Source organism: Oncorhynchus tshawytscha, linkage group LG02, assembly GCF_018296145.1.
Source record: "Oncorhynchus tshawytscha isolate Ot180627B linkage group LG02, Otsh_v2.0, whole genome shotgun sequence".
In the NCBI taxonomy this organism is placed as follows: Eukaryota; Metazoa; Chordata; class Actinopteri; order Salmoniformes; family Salmonidae; genus Oncorhynchus; species Oncorhynchus tshawytscha.
This window is the reverse complement of record NC_056430.1, coordinates 64,289,145-64,308,205: the sequence shown is the minus strand read 5'-3', so window position 1 is coordinate 64,308,205 and position 19,061 is coordinate 64,289,145. Positions and strand designations below refer to the sequence as shown.

Here is a 19,061-nt window from a genome sequence, read left to right as displayed (position 1 = left end):
TTTGCTATCTAACTGAGAGTCTCCTCATTGAAAACATCCGAAGTTCTTCAAAGGTAAATTATTTTATTTGAATGCTTTTCTTGTTTTTGTGAAAATGTTGCCCGCTCAATGCTAACGCTAAATGCTATGCTAGCTATCAATACTGTTACACAAATGCTTGTTTTGCTATGGTTGAAAAGCATATTTTGAAAATCTGAGATGACAGTGTTGTTAACAAAAGGCTAAGCTTGAGAGCTAGCATATTTATTTCATTTCATTTGCGATTTTCATGAATAGTTAACGTTGTGTTATGCTAATGAGCTCGAGGCTGTATTCACGATCCCGGATCCGGGATGGCTAGAATCAAGAGGTTAACCATTTGGTTACCTGTTCAGGAGTCTTATGGCTTGGGGGTATAAACTGTTGTGAAGACTTTTTGTCCTAGACTTGGCACTCCTGTACTGCTTGCCATGTGGTAGTAGAGAGAACAGTCTATGACTGGGGTGGCTGGGGTCGTTGACAATTTTTAGGGCCTTCCTCTGACACCGCCTGGGGTAGAGGCGGTGGATGGCAGGCAGCTTTGCCCCAGTGATGTAGGCACTACCCTCTGAAGTGCCTTGCGGTCAGAGGCCGAGCAATTGCCGTACCAGGCACTGATGCAACTGGTCAGGATGCTCTCGATGTTGCAGCTGTAGAACCTTTTGAGGATCTCAGGACCCATGGCAAATCTTTTTAGATTCCTGAGGGGGAATAGGCTTTGTCGTGCCCTCTTCATGACTGTCTTGGTGTTTTTGGACCAATCTAGGTTGTTGTTGATGTGGACACCAAGGAATTTGATGCTCTCAACCTGCTCCACTACAACCCCGTCAATGAGAATGGGGACGTGCTCGGTGCTCCTTTTCCTGTAGTCCACAATCATCTCCTTAGTCTTGGTTATGTTGAGGGATAGGTTGTTATTCTGGCACCACCCAGCCAGGTCTCTGACTTCCTCCCTATAGGCTGTCTTGTCGTTGTCGGTGATCAGGCCTACCACTGTTGTGTCATCAGCAAACTTAATGATGGTGTTGGAGTTGTGTTTGGCCATGCAGTCGTGGGTGAACAGGGAGTACAGGAGGGGTCTGAGCACGCACCCCTGGGGAGCTCCAGTGTTGAGGATCAGCCTGGCAGATGTGTTGCTACCTACCCTCACCACCTGGGCGGCATGTCAGGAAGTCCAGGAACCAGTTGCAGAGGGAGGTGTTTAGTCCCAGGATCCTTAGCTTGGTGATGAGCATTGAGGGTACTATGGTGTTGAAAGCTGAGCTGTAGTCAATGAACAGCATTCTCACATAGGTGTTCCTTTTGTCCAGGTGGGAAAGGGCAGTGTGGAGTGCAATAGAGATTGCATCATCTGTGGATCTGTTTGGGCGGTATGCAAATTGGAGTGGGTCTAGGGTTTCTGGGATAATGGTGTTGATGTGAGCCATTACCAGCCTTTCAAAGCACTTCATGGCTACGGACGTGAGTGCTACGGGTCTGTAGTCATTTAGGCAGGTTGCCTTTGTGTTCTTGGGCACAGGGACTATGGTGGTCTGCTTGAAGCATGTTGGTATTACAGACTCAATCAGGGACATGTTGAAAATGTCAGTGAAGACACCTGCCAGCTGGTCAGCACATGCCCGGAGCACACGTCCTGGTAATCCGCCTGTCCCCGCAGCCTTGTGTATGTTGACCTGTTTAATGGTCTTACTCATGTCGGCTATGCAGAGCGTGATCACACAGTCGTCCGGAACAGCTGATGCTATGCATGCCTCAGTGTTGCTTGCCTCGAAGCGAGCATAGAAGTGATATAGCTCGTCTGGTAGGCTCGTGTCACTGGGCAGCTCGTGGCTGCGCTTCCCTTTGTAGTCTGTAACCGTTTGCAAGCCCTGCCACATCCGACGAGTGTCGGAGAGACGGTGTAGTATGATTCAATCTTAGCCCTGTATTGACGCTCTGCCTGTTTGATGCTTCGTCGCAGGGCATGGCGGGATTTCTTGTAAGCTTCCGGGTTAGAGTCCCGCACCTTGAAAGCGGCAGCTCTACCCTTTAGCTCAGTGCGAATGTTGCCTGTAATCCATGGCTTCTGGTTGGGGTATGTACGTACTGTGGGGACGACGTCCTCAATGCCCTTATTGATAAAGCCAGTGACTGATGTGGTGTATTCCTCAATGTCATCGGAAGAATCCCGGAACATGTTCTGTAGTTTAGCATCTGCTTCATCTGACCATTTTTTTATAGACAGAGTCACTAGTGCTTCCTGCTTTAATTTTTGCTTGTAAGCAGGAATCAGGAGGATAGAGTTGTGGTTGGATTTACCAAATGGAGGGCGAGGGAGAGCTTTGTATGCATCTCTGTGTGTGGAGTACAGGTGATCTAGAATTTTTTTCCCTCTGGTTGCACATTTAACAAGTTTTATTTTATTTTAAATTTTACCCCATTTTCTCCCCAATTTCGTGGTATCCAATTGTTAGTAGTTACTATCTTTTCTCATCGCTACAAGTCCCGTACGGGCTCGGGGGAGACGAAGGTCGAAAGCCATGCGTCTATGCGTCCTCCAAAACACAACCCAACCAAGCCGCACGGCTTCTTAAAACAGCATGCATCCAACCCGGAAGACAGCCGCACCAATGTGTTGGAGGAAACAAAACACCTGTGCACCTGGCGACCTGGTTAGCGCGCACTGCGCCTGGCCCGCCACAGGAGTCGCTGGTGCGCGATGAGACAAGGATATCCCTACCGGCCAAATCCTCCCTAACCCGGACGACGCTAGGCCAATTGTGCGACAGAGCCTGGGCGCGAACCCAGAGTCTCTGGTGGCACAGCTAGCACTGCAATGCCCTAGACCACTGCGTCACCCGGGAGGCCCTTCACATTTAACATGTTGATAGAGATTTGGTAGAACTGATTTAAGTCACCAGCCACTAGGAGTGCCGCCTCTGGGTGAGTGGTTTCCTGTTTGCTTATTTCCTTATACAGCTGACTGGTGCGGTCTTAGTGCCAGCATCTGTCTGTGGTGGTAGATAAACAGCCACGAAAAGTATAGCTGAGAACTCTCTAGGCAAGTAATGTGGCCTGCAGTTTATCACAATATACTCAACTTCAGGCGAGCAAAATCTAGTGTGCTGTTCTATCCTGCCGGTGCAGTGAATATTTGTGATCGTACCTCGCCTAGTTTATTGACCAATGACTGCACGTTGGCGAGTAGTATTTACGGTAAATGGCAGCTTTCCTCGTTGTCTTCTGCGGGTCCGGACGAGGCATCCGGCTCTTCTTCCTCTGCGTCGCTTCCTTTTGCGAATAATTGGGATGTCTGCCCTGTGGGGTGGTTGGAGAATATCGTGATCGCTGTCCTGACATCCAGAAGCTCTTTTCTTTCGTAAGATACGGTTGCAGAAACATTATTACAAAATCATTTATAAATATTGAGAGAAAAAAACACATAATAGCACAATTGGTTAGGAGACCGTAAAACGGCAGCCATCTCCTCCGGCGCCATTTTATGGTGAGAAATGGCCTGGGTTTCTGAGTAAGTGTCAGTAAGTCTGCTGAGTAACCCTGCTTACGTAACATTTTCTGTGTGTGTGCGCACCCGTGTATGTATACCCTCGCAGTCCTCTTCTAGCTCTGCTCTATCAGAGCAGTAAATTCACCATGCGTATGTAAAGGACGTCACACTGCTTGCTTAGTGAGTACCACTTCCTCCCGATTCGATCCATACCTGGCACAAACTCAGGATCTCTGCCTTGCTAGCACACTTGACCGCCCTCCTTAAGCGTCTTGCCAGACGGTGCCACGCGAAAAGCTAGCTGGCCCAAGTGGGGAGACTTCAGGCTGAGGAGTACATAGTGATCAATAGTGTATCCCCCATGATCAGTTGGGAGGTGTGATTTAAAGCCGCACAATATCAGTTTTCAGCATCTTTACCAGACCTCTGCCCTTTTCCTATCACTGACCCCCCCTCCTCTTCTTCTTCCCCTGAACGCACACACACACACCTCCCCCTCCCTCCCCAGGAAACTAGCGGATTGGCTGGCCAGGCATTATTAATGCATCTGGACGTTGGGAGCAACATCAAACTAAAGTAATTAAACAGAGACTGAAGGGCCCAGGAGCTCTGCACTTGATTAATGATATGCCTTTCAGCTGATAGGGCTGATAAAAGGCTCGCATCTCATTCTTGTCCACAAAACCTCTAGGGATTGTGGGTAAATGACTACATATGGGGTTAAAGTAGGGGAGAAAGGTCTGTGTCTAAAGCCTACTTCATCCTTTAAAGCGTATGAGGCTCCAATAAGGTGAGGACTAGACGGATAAGTTATTCATGTTTGTAGTATAAAAGCCTTGATGTATATGATGATGTACTGTGCGGAAGAAAGCGTTGGAGTTTGTTCTTCTTACAAATCAATACTGAGCTTTATACATGTAATGTACTGTGTAGGGAATGGGTCGTACATTTCATAGTCTATTCCCTGTGTGTTGCAGAGAGATTCTTTAAAGAATAACACCAAAGGTTGTTTACCATAGCTACATCTGACTATGTTTAGGACTACGATATTAATTACATTTCGAAACCTCAAATCACGCTGTACAAAAAAAAGGACGTTGATTTATACACAGCAAACCCTTGATTGATCGGGAGAGATTGACGTGTGCCGCTTTGCCTCACAACACTAAAAGTCACATCCGAGTAGGCCAGGCCGAAATCAACACGGCTCCATAACCATTCAGCCACTCACTGTCTGGGAGAGCTGCTGACCTCAGCAAACTATTACGACCAGTCGGACAAAGTTGTTTGGTCACAAACACACACGCAGGCAGGCAGGCAGGCATGCACACACACACACTGTCACACCATGATCTTTTTCACCTGTCTTTGTGCTGGTCTCCACCCCCCTCCAGGCGTCGCTCATCTTCCCCATTATCCCCAGTGTATTTATGCCTGTGTTCTCTGTGTCTGTTGCCAGTTTTTTTTGTTTGTGAAGTCTACCAGCGGTTTTCCCCTTGCTCCTGCCTGTTTCTAGTTCCTGTTTTATAGTTTTCCGGGTTTTGACCTTTCTGCCTGCTCTGAGCCTGCCTGCCGTTCTGTACCTTGTCACACCACACTGGATGATTGACCTGTGCCTGCCTTGACCCTGAGCCTGCCTGCTGTTCTGTACCTTCTGGACTCTGATCTGGACGACTGATCTCTGCCTGCCCTTGACCTGTCGTTTTGCCTGCCCCCTGTTCTAGTAATACACTTTTGTTACTTCGACACTGTCTGCATCTGGGTCTTCCCTGCAACGTGATACACAGGCACACACACACAATCTTGTACAACTAACCTTGTGGGGGGACACAATTCAGTCCCATTCAAAATAGCTTAACCCTAACCTTAAGCCTGACCCTAAACTTAACCCCAAAACCTAACCATAACCCTAAACTAGCTCCTAACCCTGAAACTAATTCTAACTCTAAATCCCATAGAGATAGTATTTGACTAACTTTTTGTTTGTTTACTATTCCTGTGGGGACTTCTGGTCCCCACAAGTATAATTAAACATGTCCACACACACAGCCAGAGTGGCTGCTGGGCGGATTTCAGGGTTCACTTACCATGCCCTTGCACGCACGCACGCACGCACACACACAAACAACACAACACACACACACACACACACACACACACACACACACACACACACACACACACACACACACACACACACACACACACACACACACACACACACACACACACACACACACACACACACACACACGACTACCAAAACTCTCTCATCCCTCATTCATAATTGGATTTAAAAAATACATGGCGTGGGCATCGGCTGTTATCTGGTGTCAGTTTGAGTCAAGAGGCTTGCCACTCTTCCATTTGCACTCTCCCTTCTATCTTTCTTCCCCTCTATCTCGCTCTCTCAGTGCCTCCCTACGATCGATAGTTAACCTCGACGCAGAACCCAACCAGTACAACAGCAATAATAAGCTGTTGACAGCTGAGCTGGAGCATACTGTATATAGAAGATGAGCTGGTATGAGCGTTGTGCTGTATGCGTTCTAGTTGGTGCTATTTGTTGCCGAGCACAACAATCTGCCAATGGTGTAAGTCAGACAGACGGCACTGAACATGTCTGTGTGTATCTGGTTCATGTCAAGCAGGGAGGCACTGAGTTTGAATGTAGGCCTTGAAATACATCCACAGGTGCACCTCCAATTGACTCAAATGATGTCAATTAGCCTATCAGAAGCTTCTAAAGCCATGACATCATTTTCTGGTATTTTCCAAGCTGTTTAAAAGCACAGTCAACTTAGTGTATGTAAACTTCTGACCCACTGGAATTGTGATACAGTGACTTACTGTATAAGTGAAATAATCTGTCTGTAAACAATTGTTGGAAAGATTACTTGTGTCATGCACTTTCCAAAACTATAGTTTGTTAACAAGAAATTTGTGGAGTGGTTGAAAACAAGTTTTAATGACTCCAACTTAAGTGTATGTAAACTTCCGACTTCAACTGTATGTGCTTTTTGTTGTCTATGTGTGTGTTTGTGTTTCTTTGAATGCATTTATGCCTGTGTGGACTTCAAAAGGAAGACCTGTCATGTAATTCTCAATTGATGGAGAGAGTGTGTATTGTTACTGCTGTGGTGCTGTCCTTTTGTATTGATGCCTCCCCCTCCCCTTCCATCATAGGATTAGACAGGACTGACAGTCTGGCCGGAGACTGAGGGATGTTTTACTGACCTATAGGGGATTAACTAACTGTGTGAGTTACGAGCAGAGAGACACTTCAGTAGCATCTAATAAGCAGCCATTATGGACTCATAAACACAGGCCGTAAACCTGAGCTATGATAACACACTGACACATGTATATTATACACACTGGCACGTACGTGCACACGCACGCACGCACACACACACATGCACGCACGCATGCGCACACACACACACACACACACACACACACACACACACACACACACATACTTGTGTCTCTTGAGCGAAAGCCCCATGTGCTGCTTCATCTGCTGCATGCCGTGGTAGTCTGTGTAGATGAGGTCAAAGGGCAGAGGTCCTGTCAAGGGGCAGCTCCCTCTGCCTGGGGGCACCCCGAGAAATCTATGAGACAGAAACACAGAGCAGAGGTTACATGAACTACTATATGGTTCAAACACACAGACCAGGGGTTACATGAACTACTGTATGGTTCAAACACACAGACCAGGGGTTACATGAACTACTGTACTGTTCAAACACACAGAGCAGAGGTTACATGAACTACTGTACGGTTCAAACACACAGACCAGGGGTTACATTAACTACTGTACGGTTCAAACACACAGACCAGGGGTTACATGAACTACTGTATGGTTCAAACACACAGACCAGGGGTTACATGAACTACTGTACGGTTCAAACACACAGAGCAGGGGTTACATGAACTACTGTACGGTTCAAACACACAGAGCAGAGGTTACATGAACTACTGTATGGTTCAAACACACAGAGCAGGGGTTACATGAACTACTGTATGGTTCAAACACACAGACCAGGGGTTACATGAACTACTGTATGGTTCAAACACACAGAGCAGGGGTTACATGAACTACTGTATGGTTCAAACACACAGACCAGGGGTTACATGAACTACTGTATGGTTCAAACACACAGAGCAGGGGTTACATGAACTACTGTATGGTTCAAACACAGAGCAGAGGTTACATTAACTACCGTGTGTTTCAAACACAGAGCAGAGGTTACATTAACTACTGTACGGTTCAAACACACAGAGCAGGGGTTACATGAACTACTGTATGGTTCAAACACACAGACCAGGGGTTACATGAACTACTGTATGGTTCAAACACACAGAGCAGGGGTTACATGAACTACTGTATGGTTCAAACACAGAGCAGAGGTTACATTAACTACTGTATGGTTCAAACACAGAGCAGAGGTTACATTAACTACCGTGTGTTTCAAACACAGAGCAGAGGTTACATTAACTACCGTGTGTTTCAAACACAGAGCAGGGGTTACATTAACTACCGTGTGTTTCAAACACAGAGCAGAGGTTACATTAACTACCAAACACAGAGCAGAGGTGTGTTTTCAAACACAGAGCAGGGGTTACATTAACTACTGTATGGTTCAAACACAGAGCAGAGGTTACATTAACTACTGTATGGTTCAAACACACAGAGCAGAGGTTACATTAACTACTGTATGGTTCAAACACAGAGCAGGGGTTACATTAACTACCGTGTGTTTCAAACACAGAGCAGAGGTTACATTAACTACCGTGTGTTTCAAACACAGAGCAGAGGTTACATTAACTACTGTATGGTTCAAACACAGAGCAGAGGTTACATTAACTACCGTGTGTTTCAAACACAGAGCAGAGGTTACATTAACTACTGTATGGTTCAAACACAGAGCAGAGGTTACATTAACTACTGTATGGTTCAAACACAGAGCAGAGGTTACATTAACTACCGTGTGTTTCAAACACAGAGCAGAGGTTACATTAACTACCGTGTGTTTCAAACACAGAGCAGGGGTTACATTAACTACTGTATGGTTCAAACACAGAGCAGAGGTTACATTAACTACTGTATGGTTCAAACACAGAGCAGAGGTTACATGAACTACCGTGTGTTTCAAACACAGAGCAGGGGTTACATTAACTACTGTATGGTTCAAACACAGAGCAGAGGTTACATTAACTACTGTATGGTTCAAACACAGAGCAGAGGTTACATTAACTACCGTGTGTTTCAAACACAGAGCAGAGCAGAAACACAGGTTACATTAACTACCGTGTGTTTCAAACACAGAGCAGGGGTTACATTAACTACTGTATGGTTCAAACACAGAGCAGGGGTTACATTAACTACTGTATGGTTCAAACACAGAGCAGGGGTTACATTAACTACTGTATGGTTCAAACACAGAGCAGGGGTTACATTAACTACTGTGTGTTTCAAACACAGAGCAGAGGTTACATTAACTACTGTATGGTTCAAACACAGAGCAGAGGTTACATTAACTACTGTATGGTTCAAACACAGAGCAGGGGTTACATTAACTACTGTATGGTTCAAACACAGAGCAGAGGTTACATTAACTACCGTGTGTTTCAAACACAGAGCAGAGGTTACATTAACTACCGTGTGTTTCAAACACAGAGCAGGGGTTACATTAACTACTGTATGGTTCAAACACAGAGCAGAGGTTACATTAACTACTGTATGGTTCAAACACAGAGCAGAGGTTACATTAACTACTGTATGGTTCAAACACAGAGCAGAGGTTACATTAACTACTGTATGGTTCAAACACAGAGCAGAGGTTACATTAACTACCGTGTGTTTCAAACACAGAGCAGAGGTTACATTAACTACCGTGTGTTTCAAACACAGAGCAGAGGTTACATTAACCACCGTGTGTTTCAAACACACAGCACACAGACAGAGCAGAGTTTACATTAACTATGGTTTCCATTGATCAGTTGGCTGAAGAAGGTTATGAGATTTAAATGTGTTATTGTCACATACACGGGATCGGTGCAGTGAAAAGTGTTGATTTACAGGGTCAGCCATAGTAGTACGGCGCCTCTGGAGAAAATTAGGGTGAAGTGGCTTGCTCAAGGGCACATCGACCGATTTTCTACCTTGTCAGCTCAGATATTGGCACCAGCTTTAACCACAAGTCTACCTGCTGCGCTGCTAGATGCCTGCATGGGGACCTGTTGTATACTTCAGACCAGGAGTCACTGATCACATGACCCTGACCAGGAAACACTGTGCCCTGGAATGTAGGGTCAAAAGTCGATCCTGGTCAGGTCAAAACACCTTCGGTCCTGTACTGAATTCACAGTAAGTCACTTTGAGTAAACCACCAACTCATTATCGTACTATGACGAGAGAAACGTTGAACCTGCTTAAAAGCCCCCGAGCATTAGAGAAACACAATGAAACATCAATCAATCAGCTAGATCAAACGACAGCACTGCGTTGATGATGAGGGTGAAGCACCGTTCAGTAGTGTGATCCAAACTGTATGAGTAGCAGATGGCCAGAACAGTGAGCGGGCAACAGCATCAGAAAAAGAGGGAGATCTACACATCATGCGGTCAAAGGGGCACCGACAGGGGAGACATGTGTCCGTTTCAGAGATGAGAGGAGCGAGGGAGAGGACGAAAGAGGAGTGTGTGTCAGAGACAGAGAGATGCAGAGAGACTCCCTGCCAGAGGGTGGTTTAGTTTTTGCATTATTAAGGAAGAGTGATAGTTGGAGCCTGTGAGAGAGAGGATGTGTGTGTCTGTGTGTCAGTGTGTGTGTGCGGTCTACTTCTGTGTGTGTGTGTGTGTGTGTGTGTGTGTGTGTGTGTGTGTGTGTGTGTGTGTGTGTGTGTGTGTGTGTGTGTGTGTGTGTGCGTGTGTGTGTGGTCTACTTCTGTGTGTCAGTGTGTGAGTGTGTGCGGTCTACTTCTGTGTGTCAGTGTGTGTGTGCGGTCTACTTCTGTGTGTCAGTGTGTGTGTCTCTCACACACATTGCTCTCTCCACGGTACAGTGATCCTACCATTGATTCCCCCACAACATTCCAAACTCCTTACCATTTAAAAATAAAAGGAATCTACCGCAACCCAAAACCCTTGCCTTCACTGATTTCTGCTATACCCCACTGGGCGGAAGGATTCTCCTATGTTTCTCATGTCTTTCCCTCATCAATTTACACTGTATCCATTTCCTCCTACTAGACGTGAAGAAGTAGAGATCACCCCTGAGACCACAGGGCTGTGTCTGCTTTCACTCCCGTCACTTGACTCCATTTTCTTTCGCATCGATTGGCTAAAACCTTGGCGTTACCGTGCCGACCAAGTCCCTATTGGACAGCTGACCTGTGAGTGGTCTGGTTGAGAGATCTGAGGGGTTGTGTGTGTGTGTTTGTGTGCGTTGGCCCATCGTGACAGATGGAGACAAGGCTAATGGACATGGTGGTGGAGGTGGGCTACAGTCAATTTCCTCTCTCTACAGAACACGCTGATGTTTTAGATTTGATTGAGCAGACCCTCTTATCCCGAGGGACTTACAATAAGTGCATTTGGAAAAGGAAGTTGATATGAATGACCGCATACTGTAATACGAGCAAATAAAACACACACGCATTTGAAGTAACAATCCCAACGCTATAATGCAGGAGAGAAAGGGAGAGAGAGAGAGAGAGAGAAAGAGAGAGAAAGAGACAGTGTGTCTCCATGCATATGTGTTTTGGAGCTCAGACAGCAAACACCACACACACACACACACACACACACACGCACACTCACACGCACACTCACACGCACACACATTTATTACCGAAACACACACGATACAGACACAACATGTTCCTCTGGCTAGCTCATCTGTTTCCCTACAGACTCAAGGACACCACTGTTGAATATACTATAAACACAGAAGCCTTTAACAAGCCTCTCACGCCAAACACAGCCCGTACAGCATGTCATGTGTTGGGATGAGAGGGTCATTTGTACGGAGTGAGACAGGATGCTGTTGTCTATAACCTACTATCTCCAGGCCCTGTTATGCAGTAAATATAGTTCTGAGAGCTCTTGTTAGAAAGAGGAGAGGATGTGAGTCTAATACTGTAAGTCTCTGTCTGAATCTCATCCTTGAGAGTGAGAGGAGATAAGTGTGGCTGACGTCTGTGTGTGTGTGTGTGTGTGTGTGTGTGTGCGTGCGCCTCTGCAATTTGATGGGATTTCTGAAAGAGGTTTCACCGCAGACAAGATGAGCTGCCACTGTCTCCCTCCTCCACCTCTTCCCCCACACTCGTCCATCCGGCCCTGAATGGCAGGATTGAGCCCTTCCCCCATCAAGAATCCCCCTCCCCATCCAACCAACATATCCCCCAACTCTCTCTGTCCTTCACATCGCTCACACTCCCATGTAGCTTATTTCACATAACAAGCAAAGACAAACTAAAGTACTGTTCTTTACTGTACTGACAGTTAAACACAACACTCCTGCAGTACTGCATGTACTGTATGTATACAAATAAATGTACATTTTGTCAGAGTATGAGCCTAATGGAAGACAATCTCTAGTGGAGGCTTTTACTGTAAAGTATTAACACATGAAAGAGCATGAACTTTAAGCTTTAATGACACATTACATAAGGCTGGTGGTACTGAGTCCAATAGGAGCGTCTGTATGTAGTGGGGTACACTTTGTTGAACACACTGTGTGGTGTGTGGGGGGAGGCTGTGTGTTTTTGTACATGTGGTGACAGTGTTGGGTTCTGATTTCTTGACTTGTGAAATCACAAAATATACTTGTTCGTGTCACTGAGGGAGAGAGGGGAGTATAAAACGTTTCCATTCTGTCAGGATGTGTTGTCGTTAGCCATCGGGGATCATATAGGAGGAGGAAAGACACAGTCTGGTACCAGTCACCACGACCGCCGTGAGTTGGGGAGGAGCGAGCACTATGGGGCAGAGGTCAGGTCAGATGAAGTGAGGAAGATATATCACTAAGGTTCTGTCTAGCAACAGTTGGCAGTTCAGATATAGAGGAGGAGACTCGGGCATAGGAGAAAGAGATAAACTTTGCATTCCAAATATCTCTAACTCTTAGAATGTTCTCTCCATTCCAGAATGTGATTGTTACGCATCAGTGCATTTAATCCGCGCTGCCCACAAACCAAGGCACGCAGCCGATTTTTAATTATATGCTGTTTTTCAATTTGTCAATTTCAAATTATTTTCGAGCAAGTTTTTTTATTTTCTGAGAACAGTTTGAATTGAGGTGTGTTCCGGCTCATTCATTCACATAAAAGTAGTCATTTTTTACTTTTGCGGACTAATTCATTTTTCTGACCCGGACAAAATTCCCCAAACACTTCCCAATTGTTAGTGCAGTTTAAGTCTGCAGACATTTGCTCATCTCCCGTCCTGCACACACAAGTTCACATGTTCCATCTGTTACCTGCATCGCAGTCATAGTTGTTTTCGTTACCAATAACAACTTTGGAAATGTTTCTATCAAAGTAAGTGCCTTATTAAGTTACAATCGTTTCTGCATGTCATGTTATGTGGTTTCTACTGTAGCACAATGGTTTTGTGTATATTACTTATAACCGCGGACACGCAAGGTAACGTTACTCGTTTCATAACCTTTATGGTGTTATACTCAATGCTAAGGTAGCTAGCTACATTCTTCTATTAGCTCTGGGAAACAATGCTAATTGCTTCAGAGAAGTATTAGCATGTGTTGTATTTTGAAGCTACCCTGGCCTTATGACTCCCAAGTGGCACAGCGGTCTAAGGCACAGCGTCTCAGTGCTAGAGACGTCACTACAGACACCCATGTTCAAATCCAGACTGCATTTCTACCAAAGTAAGTGCCTTATTATGTTATAATAGTTTCTGTATGTCATCTTAGGACGTTTCTACTGTAGCTCACTGTATGTTTGGAGCACAATATATTTGTGTATATTCCTTATAACCGCGGACACGCGAGGTAACGTTACTCATTTCATAACCTTTATGGTGTTATATACAATCGGGCTAATGTAGCTAACTACATTCTTCTATTAGCTCTGGAAAACAATGCTAATTGCGTCAGTTCTGAAGCCTTATGACTCCCCAGCGGTCTAAGGCACAGCATCTCAGTGCTATAGGCATCACTACAGACACCCTGGTTCAAATCCAGGCTGCGTTTCTGTCAAAGTAAGTGCCTTATTACGTTAATAGTTTCTGTATGTGACTTGCATGTGAACTGTACGTCCAATTACAAAAACTCCCTTGCTCAGTAATCATCATGACCTGAACTATGTGGCCATTGAGGGCTGCGTTGATCAGATGGAGAAATATATTTTATACCGCCTGGTTGTTTTCCGAGTGCATTCCACAAAGCTGTTTATCATGTCCGCCGTATCCACTGCCCCCATTATGAGGTTATAGTCAAGCACGTAGTCTGGTTTGATTTTTCTCTCTTCTGTCAGGTGGTCCACCTTCCCTGTGGCTGACATGGCTGCTGTATGGACAGTGGAGAGGACATGGACGTCTCGTTTGTCATGCCACTTTACTGCCAGCTGTTGACCGTGCTCCTTGAACTCCGCCTCCCATCTCTGCATCTTCTTGCATCTGAATGCCGGCATCCCCTTCCTGTTTGACCAGACCGTGCCACAAGCCCCTGTGTTGTTGGAGAGCAGATGCTGGAAGAGTGTGTGGGACTGCTGTCCACGTACAAAGTGTGTCCCTTGCTGAGGTGAGGAGCCAGCATGGTCATCACCACAGACAAGGACACCCCGAGCCCCTCGTGCTCATCAATGCATAGGTCTTTGTATGGCACACTCAACCAAATGCTATTGTTAGGCTGGTAAGAACATTTCTTATTTTGTATAACGGGTCGTTTAGGATGGCAGTAGCGTTGTTGACGAAATGCAGTTATCACAGCAGAACTAGGAAGCGGTCTTGGGAAAAGAGGGTGGCAAAGAAGGGAGATGCAAACATAGGATCGGCGCTCCAGTATTCTCTTAGGGAGTTATTATTTACTATCCCCATGAGAAGGACTGGCACCTGGAAGGTATACATTTCACTAATTGTGGTTGTCCACCCCACTCCTATCTCTCTCTTCTTCTGTAGCTCCAAGGCTTAGCAATTGGTCTCTACTATGTCTCCCACCAGCCTCTCTGTCAGTTACAACTTGAAGCACTCTGCCTCAGATGGAAATGGCAAGGGGGCACTCCAGACTGGGACTCATCAAAGCAAACAGCAGGGCCAGGAGGGGTGAAATGGCTGGCAGCCTTCCAGCTACCACAGAACTCCTGTACTTCATCCACTGTCGGTCTGCCTCCATCACCACCAGCATCTTCAAAGGGACCGGGGACTTTGTATGTGGACAAGTGGTCCTCAGATATAGGGTTCTCAATGGCTGGGGGGCAGCTCCTCACTGTCACTGTCAGAATCTGATTCCTGACTTTCATACTGACTCATTGTCAGAATTGTAAGAAATCTCCAGAATTTCCGCATTTGTGAGTTGTCTCCTTTTGAAAGACATTGCTAATGCTACAGCTTAGCTCTCTAGATACATACATAAACAACAACACTGAATGAGTCAGAGTGGGATTTAGAGGTTACGTAATTGACTGCTGGCACGCGCCATTTGTATCAATAAATCACTATAAATATATAAATAAATCACTAGAAAATATTTTGATTCGGTAATTATTGATATATTTACTGTTTTATTCTCATGTTTTCAAGTACCGGTGATAAATCATGCATTCCGATTCTTGCATAGATTGCAATGGGCACATATTATGTGTGTAAAATACTTTTTTGAAGGTTGTACTGATTATGATGAGCTAAGCTAATTCCAGCTATGTGTGGAGCCATGTTTGTTGACATACAATGGATCCTGGGTTTCACGTAATCGTCTGTCGGACCAAAGATGCTATAACAAAATGAGATGAGTAAGGGTTCATTCATTTTTTGAGAACTTCAGGAAGTGAATGGTGGGATGTGAACGATGGTAGACGACACACCCCTTCAACATGCATACTATAAACAGACCAATAAACAGAAAAAAGCATAGCGGTGCGCTGAAACTAATCGTCAGATTACTTTCGATTTCTAGAAAGTGTTTTACTCTATCATTTAGATCAATGGTGAGCTCACTCGTGATGTGATTAATTATACATAGTAATTGCCATTTTTTTAAATGTATTTTTATTTCACCTTTATTTAACCAGGTAGGCTAGTTGAGAACAAGTTCTCATTTACAACTGCGACCTGGCCAAGATAAAGCATAGCAGTGTGAACAGACAACAACACAGAGTTTCACATGGAGTAAACAATTAACAAGTCAATAACACAGTAGAGAAAAAAAGAAAAAAAGAGTCTATATACATTGTGTGCAAAAGGCATGAGGAGGTAGGTGAATAATTACAATTTAGAAGATTAACACTGGAGTGATAAATGATCAGATCGTCATGTGCAGGAAGAGATACTGGTGTGCAAAAGAGCAGAAAAGTAAATAAATAAAAACAGTATGGGGATGAGGTAGGTAAATTGGGTGGGCTATTTACCGATGGACTATGTACAGCTGCAGCGATCAGTTAGCTGCTCAGATAGCAGATGTTTAAAGTTGGTGAGGGAGATAAAAGTCTCCAACTTCAGCGATTTTTGCAATTCGTTCCAGTCACAGGCAGCAGAGAACTGGAAGGAAAGGCGGCCAAATGAGGTGTTGATCAGTGAGATACACCTGCTAGAGTGCGCGCTACGGGTGGGTGTTGCCATCGTGACAAGTGAACTGAGATAAGGCGTAGCTTTACCTAGCATGGACTTGTAGATGACAGTGGGTCTGGCGACGAATATGCAGCGAGGACCAGCCGACTAGAGCATACAGGTCGCAGTGGTGGGTGGTATAAGGTGCTTTAGTAACAAAACGGATGGCACTGTGATAAACTGCATCCAGTTTGCTGAGTAGAGTATTGGAAGCTATTTTCTAGAAGCACAAGCATTTCGCTACACTCGCATTAACATCTGCTAACCATGTGTATGTGACAAATAAAATTTGATTTGATTTGATTTGAGATGACATCGCCGAAGTCGAGGATCGGTAGGATAGTCAGTTCTACTAGGGTAAGTTTGGGAAGAGTGAAGGAGGCTTTGTTGTGGAATAGAAAGCCGACTCTATATTTGATTTTAGATTGGAGATGTTTGATATGAGTCTGGAAGGAGATTTTACAGTCTAGCCAGACACCTAGGTACTTATAGATGTCCACATATTCCAGGTCGGAACCATCCAGGGTGGTGATGCTAGTCTGGCATGCGGGTGCAGGCAGCGAACGGTTGAAAAGCATGCATTTGGTTTTACTAGCGTTTAAGAGCAGTTGGAGGCCACGGAAGGAGTGTTGTATGGCATTGAAGCTTGTTTGGAGGTTAGATAGCACAGTGTCCAAGGAAGCGCCAGAAGTATACAGAATGGTGTCGTCTGCATAGAGGTGGATCAGGGAATCACCCGCGCAAGAGCAACATCATTGATATATACAGAGAAAAGAGTCGGCCCGAGAATTGAACCCTGTGGCACCCCCATAGAGACTGCAAGAGGACCGGACAACATGCCATCCGATTTGACACACTGAACTCTGTCTGCAAAGTAGTTGGTGAACCAGGCAAGGCAGTCATTAGCTAATTCCTATTGTAGTTTATGTCAGCCGAGAGTTATATGACCGATTGTGTTGCTAGGACAAATGTAGCCTACACCTTTCTGGTTTGGATGATTGTGTTATGCAATAGATACTTCTGTGAATATCTGAATATTGCATCCAAAAATAAACTGCTCACATTCTGGACATAACTTTGTAAGGACTGTGTTTGTGTAAATAGTTTCTGGAAAAAGTGTGACCAGCTCAAATGCTGATGGTTGCGTCATTCGAAACAGGCCGTTCTAAATAAGCTTTCTAAATTAGCATCCTAGTAACACGGGTGTGATCATACGCTTCAGGGACCACTGTAGAACAATCACACCCGTGTGATGGTACCTGTGAAAGGGTTAAATATCAGTGCTTGTGTGAATATGTTTTTGTCTAATGCAGCTGTATTGACCCAACGGGCGAATAAACTTGGTTTAAGCTTTACTAATCATCCGTGAGTTTTACTAGGTTCATTTAGAACCTAACAACAGTGTGTGTGTGTGCAGTGTGTGTGTGTGTGTGTACAGTCCGTGCGTGTGTGTGTGTGTGTGTGTGTGTGTGTGTCATACGTCTGTGCAGTAGAGTGGAACTTCTATTTGTTTTGTGCTGTGAGTCTAAAGGCGAACTCTATCCTCCAGACTGGTTTGAGAACAGCTGTACTTCATAACTCCATGTAATATTGTAGCCTACGTCAGTTTATTGTAAAAATAGGAAGGATGTATAAATGATGTGATGGCTATGGTCTGGGTTACTGAGCATCTGCACCTGTTCTTTTGAGGCAATAAAAAACAAAACATTGCGGAAAACGTTTCACTTTGACTGTCTTCACACGACACCTTGAAAGTGTATGCCCCTCCCCTTTGAGTTGTATTGCCTCGGAATTATAATGATAGGTGAAAAACATTGCAGCACATCAGACGCTAAGTAAGTGGCATAGGAAGTAGAGGGTGTGCATCCCAAATCTGTTTCACCTGTCCTTGTGATTGTCTCCACCCCCTCCAGGTGTTGCTGATTTTCCCCAGTGTATTTATCCCTGTGGTTCCTGTCTCTCTGTGCCAGTACATCTTGTATGTTTCCAAGTCAACCAGCATTTTCCCCATACCCCTGCCTTTGCTATTCACCCTTTTCTAGTCCTCCCGGTTTTGACCCTTGCCTCTTCTGGACTCTGTACCCGCCTGCCTGACCATTCTGCCTGCCTTGACCATGAGCCTGTCTGCCACTCTGTACCTCCTGGACTCTGCCATTCTGTACCTCCTGGACTCCTGATCTGGTTTTGACCTTTTGCCTGTCCACGACCATTCTCTTGCCTACCCCTTTTGGATTAATAAACATTGTAAGACTCCAACCATCTGCCTCCTGTGTCTGCATCTGGGTCTCACCTTGTGTCATGATACCATACTATGCACTACTTTTGACGAGAGGCCTATGGGTCCGGGTCAAAAGTAGTGCACTAAAAAGAGAATAGGGTGCCATTTGGGAGACATACTGGGATATTTACAGGAAGCAGAGCAGACAGCGTGTGAGGGCGGCAGGCCTCAATCAAACTAGATGATTTAGGAATCAAATCAATCCTGCATAATATTCTGATTCCATTTCATGTTGTCTGCATTATCAGTCAAACCTGAACTGTTAATGACGAATATCATATATCATAATATGAATATCATTATGTGACACATCCACGATGCAATGAGAAAAGGCTCCTGTCGGCTACAGAGCTGTGATCCTTTCTTATTGCACTCCGCAGGACTTCAATCAAGCTTTTGTTTGCCCTAAGATGGCTATCTGTCTCCGATATTTCCCATCCGTAACCACCTGCCCGGGAGGAAACTGGAGACGTGTGACGGAGACAA

General features: G+C 45.1%; 1 protein-coding gene across 4 annotated transcripts in view; it reads right to left on the bottom strand.

Annotated features, from left to right (window-relative positions):
- LOC112245787 (alpha-1,6-mannosylglycoprotein 6-beta-N-acetylglucosaminyltransferase B-like) overlaps window positions 1–19,061 on the bottom strand; it is a 175,116-nt gene that overhangs the window by 40,177 nt on the left and 115,878 nt on the right. For all 4 annotated transcript variants that reach the window (XM_042302528.1, XM_042302539.1, XM_042302531.1 and 1 more), the window contains exon 9: window positions 6,988–7,119. In XM_042302528.1, coding sequence (XP_042158462.1) covers window positions 6,988–7,119 — 132 coding nt within the window. The remainder of the gene's footprint in view (window positions 1–6,987; window positions 7,120–19,061) is intronic.